General features: G+C 37.3%; 1 protein-coding gene across 1 annotated transcript in view; it reads right to left on the reverse strand.

Annotated features, from left to right (window-relative positions):
• LOC148349165 (Na(+)/citrate cotransporter-like) overlaps nucleotides 1-14,850 on the reverse strand; it is a 33,612-nt gene that overhangs the window by 17,315 nt on the left and 1,447 nt on the right. The window contains exons 2-3 of the mRNA XM_088321345.1: nucleotides 3,459-3,587; nucleotides 1,114-1,250 (exon numbers count right to left, since the gene is read on the reverse strand). Of these exons, the coding sequence (XP_088177471.1) occupies nucleotides 1,114-1,250; nucleotides 3,459-3,587 (266 nt within the window). The remainder of the gene's footprint in view (nucleotides 1-1,113; nucleotides 1,251-3,458; nucleotides 3,588-14,850) is intronic.

Raw genomic sequence — 14,850 nt, forward strand, 5'->3', positions numbered from 1 at the left:
TCTCTCTTTCTGTCTATTTCACTCTTTGTCTCTGTTTCTCTCACTCTCTCTGTTGGTCTGTCTTTCTTGGTCTCACTTTGCCTCCTTCTTTGTCTCTTTCTGTCTGTCTCCATCCCTCAGTCTGAAAGAAAGAAAGAAATAACTAAAAGAAGAAAGAACTAAAAGAAGAAAGAACAGAGAGAGAGAGAGAGAGAGAGAGAGAGAGAGAGAGAGAGAGAGAGGGAGAGAGAGAGAGAGAGAGAGAGAGAGAGAGAGAGAGAGAGAGAGAGAGAGAGAGAGAATTTTTATACCGAAAATAATACTTTACTTGGCCTAAAAACACGGAAAAATCCCACAAACCTTTTATCGCCACCAAATGTCAAGGGTGGAACTAAACCTAAAACAAAGAAATTGTGTTTGCTTAATACTAACACAACTCATAAAAAACGTCAATGAATGGCCACGGATGCTCAAGTCCACTTTTAGAGACCCTCTACCCAACCCACTGCGATTGCAGCATAACTCAAAGAAGGGCAATATTTTTGAAACACAACTTTTTTTCATTTTCATAAGTTAGTACTATATAAAATCTTGACTACATTGGGTTTCCCATCATGATTGCGTCTCACATGTTGTGATTCTTAGAAAAGATCTAGATTTTTTTATCTATTGATTTGAACCCTGAAAATCTCATCTCATCTCATCAGCTGCACCGCTTATCCTCAGTAGGGCTGCGAGGTGCTGGAGCCCATCCCAGCAATCATCGGGCAGTGGGCAGAGGACACCCTGAACTGGTTGCCAGCCAATCGCAGGGCACATAGGGACAGACAACTCGCTCGCTCATTCACACCTAGGGACAATTTGGACCGGACAATCCACCTGAAATGCATGTTTTTGGAATGTGGGAGGAAACCGGAGTGCCCGGAGGAAACCCACGCAAGCACGGGGAGAACATACAAACTCCGCACAGTAAGTCCGGTAGCTGGATTTGAACCCACACAGGAGGTTCCCAAGACCCTAGAACTGTGCCGCACACGCGCTAACCACTGCGCCGCCGTGCTGCCCGAAAATGGAAATATATCACCAAATTCTTGGGGGGGGGCGACACTTTTGCAAGAGCGACAGCGTACTCACAAGGCGGGTCTCACGCCGACCACCAGTAGAACTTTGAGCGCGATGCGTTTGTGGAGGTTCCAGTGCTCCACGGCCACGGCCACCATCAGGCCTCCCACGAACAACATGTTGCTGTCTCGGAGGTACTGCATGCAAACCTGCGCCGGGAAAAAGGTTTCGCTATAGTCACGTTTTTGCACACTGCCACTTTAGTAGGGGGAGACCCTCGGAGTATGGGGACCCCGACTTGTGACGGTTTCACTTGACAGGGGGAGCGAAAGCATGGGAAATACAATAAGAGAGAGGGGGAGGGGGTGTGAAAGAGTATGAAGAGAGAGAAAGGAAGAAGGAAAGAAAGAAAGAAAGAAGGAAAGAAAGAAAGAAAGAGAGAAAGAAAGAAAGAAAGAAAGAAAGAAAGAAACAAACAAACAAACAAACAAACAAACAAACAAAGAGAAAACGAGTGTAAGGGAAAGAGAGCAAGATAGATGGGGGGAAAATGAGAGAAAAGAGTGTAGGAAATAGACAAAAAGAGAAAAAGAGTAAGCTAGCATAGAATGAAAGAAAGGTAAAGAAACAGAGGAAGAACTAGATCGTGTCGAACATGAGAAGACAGAGCCAAAGAGTGGAAAAGAAAGAGAGAGAGAAGAAAGAGGGAGGGAGAGAGAGAGAGAGAGAGAGAGAGAGAGAGAGAGAGAAAGAAAGAAAGAAAGAAAGAAAGAAAGAAAGAAAGAAAGAAAGAAAGAAAGAAAAAGAAAGAAAGAAAGAAAGAAAGAAAGAAAGAAACAAACAAACAAACAAACAAACAAACAAACAAAGAGAAAACGAGTGTAAGGGAAAGAGAGCAAGATAGATGGGGGGAAAATGAGGGAAAAGAGTGTAGGAAATAGACAAAAAGAGAAAAAGAGTAAGCTAGCATAGAATGAAAGAAAGGTAAAGAAACAGAGGAAGAACTAGATCGTGTCGAACATGAGAAGACAGAGCCAAAGAGTGGAAAAGAAAGAGAGAGAGAAGAAAGAGGGAGGGAGAGAGAGAGAGAGAGAGAGAGAGAGAGAAAGAAAGAAAGAAAGAAAGAAAGAAAGAAAAAAAGAAAGAAAGAAAGAAAGAAAGAAAGAAAGAAAGAAAGAAAGAAAGAAAGAAAAGAAACAAACCAACAAACAAACAAACAAACAAAGAAAAACGAGTGTAAGAGAAATAGAGCAATATAGATGGGGGGGAAAATGAGGGGAAAGAGTGAGAGAGGATAAAAAGAAAGAGAGGGAAAGAAACAGAGGAAGAAGTAGATAGTGAGGAATAAAATAAAAAAAGACAGAGCTAAAGAGTGGAACAGAAAGAGAGAGAGAGATGGGATAGACAAAGAGAGAGAAATAAAGAAAGAAAGAAAGAAAGAAAGAAAGAAAGAAAGAAAGAAACAAACAAACAAACAAACAAAGAAACAAACAAGCAAAGAAACAAACAAACAAAAAGAAAACGAGTGTAAGAGAAAGAGAGTAAGATAGAGGGGTGGAAGAATGAGGGGGGAGCGTGTGGGAAATAGACAAAAAGAGAAAAAGAGTAAGATAGCATAGAAAGAAAGAAAGAAACAAACAAACAAACAAAGAGAAAACGAGTGTAAGAGAAATAGAGCAAGATAGAGGCGATGTAAGAATGAGGGGAAAGAGTGTAGGAAATTGACAAAAAGACAAAATGAGTGAGAGAGGATAGAAAGAAAGAGAGGGGAAGAAACAGATGAAGAAGTAGATAGTATGGAATAAAAAGACAGAGCTAAAGAGTGGAAAAGAAAGAGAGAGAGAGAAGAAAGAGAGAGGGAAGAGAGAGAGAGAGAGAGAGAGAGAGAGAGAAAGAAAGAAAGAAGGAAAGAGAAAGAAAGAAACAAACAAACAAACAAACAAGCAAATAAACAAGCAAACAAACAAAGAGAAAACAAGTGTAAGAGAAATAGAGCAAGATAGAGGCGATGTAAGAATGAGGGGAAAGAGTGTAGGAAATAGACAAAAAGACAAAAAGAGTGAGAGAGGATAGAAAGAAAGAGAGGGGAAGAAACAGATGAAGAAGTAGATAGTGGGGAGTAAAAAAGACAGAGCTAAAGAGTGGAAAATAAAGAGAGAGAGAGGAGAAAGAGAAAGAGGGGAGAGAGAGAGCGAGAGAAAGAAAGAAAGAAAGAAAGAAAGAAAGAAAGAAAGAAAGAAAGAAAGAAAGAAAGAAACCAAGAAACCAAGAAACCAAGAAACCATCTAGCAATGTTGATTTTAGAAATATGCCCTTTGCTCTAATTAGTATCGAAAGGTTGCTACAGAAGAACCACCAAAAATAGTATTCACTAACAAAACTTCACAAGTTTATGACATTTAAGTGCAGGGTCTTACATCTTTGGACTGCATGATGCCCAGAACAGGAAACAAAATAGTTGGCAAAAGCGCTGTGACGGCCAGTGGGAGAACCTCGGTGCACCAGAACAGCGCCATCAACAGGATGACGTAGGCGCATGCAGCCTCCTGCGTACAAAAAATAAAGGGTTAGTTCAGTTCATTTCAAACATATGGCCCCCGGGCCAGATTGAGATATTCTCTGACTGAATACAAAAAACCCCTGTGACAGAAATTCCCCCCCTGTTTGCATTTTTCTATAGACTCAAGTGCCTTTACTCTTGTTGATTGAATTACTGGAGCCGACTGACAGAGTTTCCATTGAAATTACAGTGGAACCTCGGTTTTCGAACGCCTCTCAGTTCGAACAAATCGGAGTCCGACCAAAAATTTCGGAGTTCGAACACCGGTAATGCGTGAGTAAGTGCGCTAGCTTGCGATGCTGAGCAGCGTACGGGTGTTTTAGCCCCGAAGAAAGTCAGTGCAAGCAGCAAAGTTGCCACAGGTGAAAAAAGAAAAGTAGTGCGTACAACTATTGCATTTAAGAAAGAAATAATAGCAAAATATGAAAGAGCAATCATTTTCCTTCCTCCTCCATCCCTCTCCCCTCCGTCCACCTGCGCCTTCTGCTGACCACCACAAAGGTAAGAAATCCTATTCATAATTCTTTTCTTTATCCTTTTTTTTTATTTTTACACGTTCATGTTAGCGTAATCTTTCGTACGGAAGATTACGATAACGCGAACGTACGATTAGCCTGGGTTAGCTTTATGTTTACGTTAAACATTCAAGGTAAACATTCAGGGTGTTGGAACGGAGCCCAACATTGAGGGTGTTGGAACGGAGCCCCCTTTCCAATGAACCGCTCACCACTTGTTGTGGAGACCCGGGTGCTAAATGACTTGTAAACGACCTGATTTTTTTATTTTGACACGTTCATGTTAGCGTAATCTTTCGTACGGAAGATTACGATAGCGCGGACGTACGATTAGCCTGGGTTAGCGTTATGATTACGTTAAACATTCAAGGTAAACATTCAGGGTGTTGGAACGGATTAAAACGATTTACATTATTTTAAATGGGAAAAATGATTTCGGTGATCTAAAAAATCGTGTTTCGAACAGGGTTCTGGAACAGATTATGGTCGAGAACCGAGGTTCCACTGTAAATCATTTTATTGCTGTGTGTTTCCACTTGGGTGGATTCCACCCAGCTATAAAAGCTGAATGCATCTACCCCTTAGTCTCTATTTTCTCCTTCGGACGAGGAACCATACACCTCCCCCCCCTCAGGGTGCAAGCCCCACCATGCAAGATGGCTACCTAGCCTGTGGGCCCCCAAATGCTTACCGCCGCGTGCTAGGATCTGATTCAAATACTCAGCCTCATTCATCAAGGTAACCTGGGTATAAAACAAACAATACAGTATGGTGGATGGTTTTTGGTTAGCTGTTAAACTTAGCACAGATTTGTTAGGAACATTTCTCAAACAATACAGTATCCTGTGTTTCTCTAAGAGCTTACAATGTTGCCAGTTTTACTTAACTCTTTTTCCCACATGGTTTCTCCTTTGTTATTTTTAAGTAATAATCTCTACAAGATGACTCAATCCGTCCCGCCATACTTTTCTAAAAAAAGATGCTAGTCTCTAAGTCAGGGGTAAACTACGGCGTGAGGGCCAAAATGGGTCCAAATGTTATAACAATATATACATATAATCGTAAATACTACTAAAAATGTTTTCAGGTTCCAACTGTGTCCTCATCGTCCTTTTGTGTCTACAACAGAAATATTGCAAATTACACCAATAGTGATACTAAAAAAAAATACATCAATTATACTTGTACTGAAATACAAGAGAATTATAAATACTATAATGTAAAAAACTGCTAGAAAAATATTCCTACAAAAATACTACAACAAGAGGTTTACAACAGAAATACTGCAAGTTACACTTAGATTCTATGGAAATATCACAAAAATACTGCAAAAATAAGACTACAGTAACACTGTACAACAAAAATATTCCAGAAACACTGCAGATATCCAACAAACATTGTTATATGGAAATACTGCAAAATGCAACGGAGATAGTACAAAAATACTAAAAAAAATGGTACAACAGTAATAGTACAAAAATACTATTGTCATAAAACTACTGTAATAATACAAAAATATTATGAAAATACTGCACATATACAACAAAATTCTATTTTCGAAATACTACATAAATAATAAAAAAATACTACTATGGAAATACTATGTAAAGATTCTTCAGAAACACTACAAAAATAAAACTACAGTAACACTGTACTAGAAAAATACTACAGGTACACAACAAAGATTCTAATATGGAAATACAACAAAATACAACAGAGTTAGTACATAAATACTACTATAATACTGCTTAGGAAATACACCAATTATACTTTTACTGAAATACAAAAGAAAATACCAATACATAATACTATAATGTAAAAAAAACTGCAAGGAAAAATATTACTACAAAAATACTACTGCAAGAGGTTTACAACAGAAATACTGCAAGTTACACTTAGATTCTATGGAAATATCACAAAAATACTGCAAAAATAAGACTACAGTAACACTGTACAACAAAAATATTCCAGAAACACTGCAGATATCCAACAAACATTGTTATATGGAAATACTGCAAAATGCAACGGAGATAGTACAAAAATACTAAAAAAAATGGTACAACAGTAATAGTACAAAAATACTATTGTCATAAAACTACTGTAATAATACAAAAATATTATGAAAATACTGCACATATACAACAAAATTCTATTTTCGAAATACTACATAAATAATAAAAAAAATACTACTATGGAAATACTATGTAAAGATTCTTCAGAAACACTACAAAAATAAAACTACAGTAACACTGTACTAGAAAAATACTACAGGTACACAACAAAGATTCTAATATGGAAATACAACAAAATACAACAGAGTTAGTACATAAATACTACTATAATACTGCTTAGGAAATACACCAATTATACTTTTACTGAAATACAAAAGAAAATACCAATACATAATACTATAATGTAAAAAAAACTGCAAGGAAAAATATTACTACAAAAATACTACTGCAAGAGGTTTACAACAGAAATACTGCAAGTTACACTTAGATTCTATGGAAATATCACAAAAATACTGCAAAAATAAGACTACAGTAACACTGTACTGTACAACAAAAATACTCCAGAAACACTGCAGATATCCAACAAACATTGTTATATAGAAATACTGCAAAATACAACGGAGATAGTACAAAAATACTACTATAAAAAAAAATCAATACATAATACTATAATGTAAAAAACTGCTAGAAAAATATTCCTACAAAAATACTACTACAAGAGGTTTACAACAGAAATACTGCAAATTACACCTATATGCAATGGAAATATAACAAAAATACTACAAAAATAAGACTACAGTAACACTGTACTACAAAAATACTCCAGAAACACTACAGATATACAACAAACATTGTTATATGGAAATGCTACAAAATGCAACGGAGATAGTACAAAAATACGAAAAGAAAATAATGCAACAGTAATTGTACAAAAATACTATAATCATAAAACTACTGTAATAATACAAAAATATCATGAAAAATCTACACATATACAACAAAAATCTATTTTCGAAATACAACAAAAGTACTACAGAAATACTACGTAAAAAAATATTCAGAAACACTACAAAAGTACTACAAAAATAAAACTACAGTAACACTGTACTACAAAAATACTACAGAAATACCACAGATATACAACAAACATTCTAATATGGAAATACAACAAAATACAACAGAGATAGTAAAAAAATTCTACTATGATACTGCGTAGAAAATACATCGATTATACTTGTAATGAAATACAAAAGAAATACCAATACACAATACTATAATGTAAAAAACTGCTAGAAAAATATTCCTACAAAAATACTACTACAAGAGGTTTACAACAGAAATACTGCAGATATCCAACAAACATTGTTATATAGAAATACTGCAAAATGCAACGGAGATAGTACAAAAATCCTTAAAGAAAATAATACAACAGTAATAATACAAACATACTACACATATACAACAAAACAACAAAAGTACTACAGAAACACTAAAAAAAATTTACTCTGGAAATACTACATAAAAAAATCTTTCTAAAACACTACAAAAATAGTACACAAATAAAACTAGAGTAACACTACAAAAAATACAAAACTTCCATAAAAATCTGATTTCAGAAATACTAAAAAAAAACCTACAGTGATATTTCAAAAATTATATGACAAATGAAGTACTTAAAACAGGGAACTAATAAACTATTTTGCTCTAATTGTTTCAAAACCAATTTGCTAAAACAAATCTATTTTTAAAAAAGTACTATATGTCAGATGCGGCCCCCGACTCCAAATAGTCGCCCACCCCTGGAGTACAACATGAAATGAGTTCTAGTATGGAAGTGATAGGGCGCCCCAGATCTAATTTTGCCTAGGGCCTCATGCAGGTGCTGGCCAAATACTGAAAATTCATAGCTGACTCTCTTTGACTTATCCGGCCCGTCTAAGAACAGAATCTGAGTTTGACAACCCTGACTTATTTGTCGACGTCACTGTCGGATGGCGTGTGAGAGAAATCAGGTGTTTGGTGCCACGTTTGGACGGAAAATGTGACACTTTGTTGATTTAAACGCCGACCGGGAGACTTCTCGCTGTGATTTCGTCTTTATTTTTCTTTGATCACGTTGATAAAACAAGTCAAAGAGAGGACGAATCACGAGTTCGCCTCATACCTGTTAACCTCAGCGAGTCGCTCCCCTCATTAATGATTGCATTTCCCCTTATAAAACGCTAATAAACCTTACAAAGACCACGCGGTGCCTATTTACTCACAGCAAGACAAACAATGTAGACCAGGGGTCACCAACCTTTTTCAAGCGTCGAGCTACTTATTGTGACTAGTTAGCGCAACGGTCACCCAATTCATAAAACAGCAACTTAGCTAGATGGATTGCTAAATAGCTAAAAATTAGCTTGATAGTTGGCTAACTTGCATTGGCTCCCAGTTAGCCTTAGATGTGATTTCAAGGTTCTCTTAGTATTATACAAAATCATACATGGACTTGCTCCCTCTTATCTTTCAGATCTGATTTCCCCCTATGTCCCGGTCCGAAGCCTACGATCTGAGAGTGCCGGTCTTCTGGCAAAGAAGTGTTCTGCTGGTTCGAGAGGGTTCTCCACCCGGGCACCGGTGCTGTGGAATGCTCTTCCCCCTGAGATCCGATCTGCAACCTCAGTGGAAATGTTTAATTCTAAGCTTAAAACTCACTTCTACTCCATAGCATATGAATAACCTACTCTTCTCGTCGGCTGAAAAATAATCTGTGTAATATAGCGTAATAATCTGTGAAGCCCTTTGAGACTCTTCGTGATTTAGGGCTATACAAATAAAAATGACTTGACTTGACTTGACTAGAAAAGAAAACCGGTAAAAAACTAAAATAACACTAGATCGCTAGCCGAAAAAGAAAACTAAAAACAGAGCTAGATATAGTAGCTAGCTACAAAGGAGCAAAAATTAGCTGGATAACAATCAAAATACCGTAAATTCCGGACTATAAGCCGCTACTTTTTTCCCAAACGTTCAACTCTGCGGCTTATTCAGTGATGCGGCCAATTTATGTAAATTTTCTAACAGCGGCCAGCGGCGCTCGAACACAAAAGGTAAGATTTAGACCGGTGGAATATATGCGCCGAGGAAGACTGCAACTTCTTAGCTTGTGCACAAATTAAATTAGCGTAAACTTACCCTCATCATGCAAATTGCAAAAAGAAAGGCACATGACGCAGCTTTCAAGCTAAACGCAATCGAGCAGTCCGATAAAGAAGGAAACGGAGCTACTGCACGTAAACTTTACTTTACGAGCGTGTTGCTAGCGTGTTTTTGAATAAGAGAGCGTGGGACGACGTCTATATGACAAAGTCTCTTTCCCATACTGAAGGAAGATGACTTTGATGACGTCAGTTATAAGGAGGAAGATGAGGGCGGTTTACTGTGATTTCTACATGTACGGTATGTTTTTTTTAACAGACCCATTTACTGTGTTGCAAGTGTGTTGCTAGTAGCGTTTTGCTACCCTTCACAGGCACGGTTTGGGATGAAAGTTATAATATTATTATTAAAGCTTTGAAAACTCTCTCGGTGTACCGTCTTTCTTTGTAAATATGTGTAACCATGTATAATATGTATTTGCAACTGTATTTTTTTGTAATGTATTTATTTTAGAGACTTATTCTGATGTTTTCCCACGGGCGAATCAAAAAGAAGGGGCGAAAACAACGGGGGCTGTCGGGAAGTGGAGTAAAGGTGAGATGTGTTTGTGGACGCAGCGGACAATAGTGGATATATATTTTTCCCACCCTTACCTTTAGAATTATACATTTTTTTTCCTTGGATTATTTTCAACAGGACCCGGACTCTGCAGGTCTGCATCAAACCTTAAGTACCGGTATCATTTTCCGTTAATTTTGCCGGCTGTGGTTTTTGGACAGTGTACTTTATAATTAGTTACAATTGCGGGACTCAAAGTCGAGTTTGGGTTAATTTTGTGATTGTGTTACATGTTTTAATGTGGGCGCATGCGGCTTATATACAGGTGCGGCTTGTGTAAGTACAAAAGCGCTTATCCTCTTAAAATGTGGTGGGTGCGGCTTATAATCAGGTGCGCTCTATAGTCCGGAATTTACGGTAGTCAATTTTTTTTGTCATGATTTGGGGCACCTGCGGCTGCCTCGTTGGCGCCAACAGCCCTGGTCGCTGATTGGCTCCCTGCCACTTTTTAAACCCCCCGGCTCCCTGTTCCCAGTGTCAGATTGTTTGTGAACCTATGCTCCCAGCTAGGCAAGCTCCATACCTTCCGATATTTTCCTGTCCTGTTTTCTCCTGCCTGATACCTGTTGCCGACCTGTTTCTGGACCCGTTTCTGCCCTGCTCTTTCATCCCGACCATCGACCTGTTTTGCCCTGTTTCCCGCCTGATACCTGTTCCCGACCTCTTTTTTGGACTCAATACCCCCCTTGCTCTCCCGTCCTGGCTAGCGACCAGTATCCCTGCTGCCTACGATTATCCTCGCTCAACACGGAAGTGCCATTTCCGCGTTCCAGCCATCAGCCAACCGTGTCCGTCGATCATCGGATCGAGGAAGCAAGCACTGCTCTCTCTCTCTATATCAATAAAACTGAGTAAACGAACGCTACTGGGTCCTGTCTCCATTTCTGGCTTGTGAAATTTTTGCTTGATAGCTTGCTAAAAAAATGTCAAAATCCAGCTAGATAGCTTGCTAAATAGCTGAAAAGGTAGGAAGATACCTAGCTAAAAAGCGCAAAAGGTAGCCAGATAGCTAGCTAAATAGCATTCGCTTTATAAAACCCTTAGATTGGAATTTAATTTGTTGTATTTCCTGAAAAAAAATCAATAAAATGAATAAATAGATATGTTTAATACACAAATAGATTCTCATTCCACTAATTATCAATACTTGAATAGATTTTTTTCACATCTAGGGTAACCTACCTAAGTGCCTGTAAAAGATGGCGGTCATTTCTAAACTCTATCTTCCTTTTCTTGAGTGGACAAACCAACAAACACACAGACAAACACACAAATAAAAAAAACCTCAATCAAAACATGCTGAATCTAAAAAAACAAAAGTTCTGAGTCAGCTTTTTGGGCATTTTCACATCTAGGGTACCCTACCTGACTGCCTGTGAAAGATGGTGGTCATATCTAAACTCCATGCCCCTTTTCATGAGTGGACAGACAAACAAACAATCAAAACATGCTAAATCAACAAAACCAAAATTTCTGAGTCTCCTTTTTGGGCGTTTTTCACATCTAGAGTAACCTACATGGCTGCCTGTGAAAGATGATGGTCGTATCTAAACTCCTTAGCCCTTTTCTTGAGTGGACAGACAAACAATCAAAACATGCTGAATCAATAAAATCTACATATTGACAGACAGACTAACAAACAAACAAAGAAAAATACTGAGTCAACAAAACTAAATGTATTTTGGGTGTTTTTCACATCTAGAGTAACCTACCTCACTGCCTGCAAAAGATGGTGGTCTTATCTAAACTCCATGCCCCTTTTCATGAGTGGACATACAGACAAATTGACAAACAAAAAATCAAAACATGCTGAATCAACAAAACCAAAATTTCTGAGTCACCTTTTTGGGCGTTTTTCACATCTAGAGTAACCTACATGACTGCCTGTGAAAGATGATGGTCATATCTAAACTCTTTAGCCCTTTTCTTGAGTAGACGGACAAACAAACAATCAAAACATGCCGAGTCAACAAAACCTACATATTGACATACAGACTAGCAAACAAACAAAGAAAAACGCTGAGTCAACAAAACTAAACGTCTTTTGGGCGTTTTTCACATCTAGAGTAACCTACCTCTCTGCCTGCAAAAGATGGTGGTCTTATCTAAACTCCATGCCCCTTTTCATGAGTGGACATACAGACAAATAGACAAACAAAAAATCAAAACATGCTGAATCAACAAAACCAAAATTTCTGAGTCACCTTTTTGGGCGTTTTTCACATCTAGAGTAACCTACATGACTGCCTCTGAAAGATGATGGTCATATCTAAACTCTTTAGCCCTTTTCTTGAGTAGACGGACAAACAAACAATCAAAACATGCCGAGTCAACAAAACCTACATATTGACATACAGACTAACAAACAAAGAATGCTGAGTCAACAAAAATAAACGTCTTTTGGGCGTTTTTCACATCTAGAGTAACCTACTTCTCTGCCTGCAAAAGATGGTGGTCTTATCCGAACTCCTCCCCCTTTTCATATTAAGTGGGAAAACAACCAAATGTGTACATATATATATATTCTTAGATCCAGTTTTCCCACCTCTGATCAAGGGGATGGAAATGAAGACGAAGACGAAGTAGGAGAAATGAGATTGAACTTGAGGATGAAGATAAAAAAAATGAATAGATAATCAATGAAAATAATGCCGATGAAAAGAGGAGCGTGAGAAAGAAGTCAAAATGCCGCCAGGGGGTCGCAATAGCCCACTGAGCGCAAACACGCGTGTTTTTGCATGCACACGTGCAGGGAGGGGGGCTCCTACGTCCCAGGGAGCCCCCCTTACGTCGTAGGGGCCCCCCTCAGGTGGTGTAATGGGGAAGGTGAAGGTCGCTCTACTTGGACCCGATTTGTTTGCTCGTCAATCAGTGACAGAAGAGTTCAACAAGGGGAACTTTTTACATTTTCTTTTATTGACTTTTTCGGGCCACATTGAACCATTACACCAGGGGTCGGCAACCCAACGTTTTGAAAAAGCCATTACGGACCCAAAACCTAAAAACATATACGTCTGGTGCCGCAAAAAAAATGAAAAAGCCTTTTCAATTAAAAGAATAAAGGGATTTTTTTCTCTACATTTTTGAGAAATGGAAAACATTATGAATCTTTGTGTAATGTTTGTCCAGCTACAGAAAACGATCACCTCGACATATATAGGATAGCAGGTTTGGGTAGGGTTACTTTAACTGGATTACTTTCAATTACTTTTGGATTACTCCAATATAATAAAATGACTAAATTTGGGGGAGTAACGGAATACATGGAAGGGCAAAAATGATGTTGGCAAGCTGTTTGGATTTATTTTCATTTTGTTTCTGTCGCATTTTTTGCTAGTTTTGTCGGAGATCAAAGAGATCAAAGCCAGGAGAGAAAGCTTACCACGTGTTGTGAGTCATCATTTTATTCATATTTAGTTTCTTTTGTCTTTTATTAGCATATTTGGTATTGGAGTAATCCAAAAGTCATTGAAAGTAATCAAGTTAAAGTAACCCTACCCAACCCTGTAGGATAGTGCCATTATTAAGGTGGCCCAAGAGTTTGGAGTGGAAACTCACATAGTCTTAGTCAACTTTGTGACACAAGTACACACAAATATAATTTTTCATCCATTAAGTAATTCCTTGGACCACAGACAAGGGTCATAGGGAAATTAATTTTCATATCCTGAAGAGATTCTCCGCCAGAGCACATGATACTGGTTTCTTTTTTAGAAATTGAATCATTTTTCACCGACCAGCTTTGATCAACGGAAATACTTTTGAACAGTGTTGCAGTAGTAAAAATGATACCTTCATTACTTTAGTCCATTATTTTCCATTCCATTTTCCAGTGACTGGTCTCTAGTAAATCTCAAGGCACCACAAGTACTTAAAGAAAAAACTTTAAATTTTACTTAAATTTTACACAATTCTACTGTCCTCGATGTATCCCCTAAAATTAAAATGCCACAGGAAGAACCTTTATACATTAAAGCAGCCAACAAGATTCGAACACTGACTTTATCTGCTTTGTTGGTCATGTAATATCAACTAGGTGTCCATGCTGCTCTACCTAATATCAATGTAATCCATTTTAAAGGCCATTTAAGAATTAAAGGTGCAGTTCAGAAGAAATTACCGGGCCGCAACATGTCCCTGAAGCAGGGATGTCAAACCCAATTTAGTTCTGGTGCCAGATCCAGATTTTCTGTTCTCAGGTGGGCCATATCAGGTTTTGCGTTTTCCCTTGCCCTCATGCAGGTTTTAGATCAGGGGATGGTGTCTTAATAGTCTGTGGTTTGCAATAAATGTGCAGCACTTTGGGACTCCTTGTGTTTTAGGGCGTCACAAATAAACATGACTTGCCTTTTAAAGAATCAAAGTAATGTAATAAAAATAATATTAATTACACAATTATAAATTAATATTCATTAGCAAAATAGACAAAGCTTACATTTAGTTCATAAACTTCCAAAATATAATTAAAATATATTTTTGAAATTATTACATTTTAAAAGATTACAGGTCAAAATCATAAAATGTCAAACATTTGTTAAAAATATATGTATTTTAAAGTAAATTAATGTAACATAAATAATGTTGATCATGCAATTGTAAATATGTATTATTTGGCAAAATTATGGAACAAGTCACAGTTCTAAAACATTACACATTCCAAAATATTTAAGAAAAAATAAAAGAATGTAATAATAATAATAATAATAATAATGATAATGTTGAGGAGCTAAACATGCAAAGTTTGTATATAAATAATCAAGAAAAAAATAATGAAATATCACACATTCAAACACGTTTAAACAGATAAAGGTTATAAATGAATAAAGAGGAAAAAAATAATACAATGTCACACATTTATAAAAGAGATTTTAAATGAAATGGTATTTCTTATCTTTCCTAACATTATTTTTTAAATTTATTTTAATTTTTTGTTTGTTTCTTTATTACATGTTGTTTTACA

This window comes from Urocampus carinirostris, chromosome 17 (genome assembly GCF_059441175.1).
Source record: "Urocampus carinirostris isolate Australia breed hairy pipefish chromosome 17, RoL_Ucar_1.0, whole genome shotgun sequence".
Lineage (NCBI taxonomy): Eukaryota > Metazoa > Chordata > Actinopteri > Syngnathiformes > Syngnathidae > Urocampus > Urocampus carinirostris.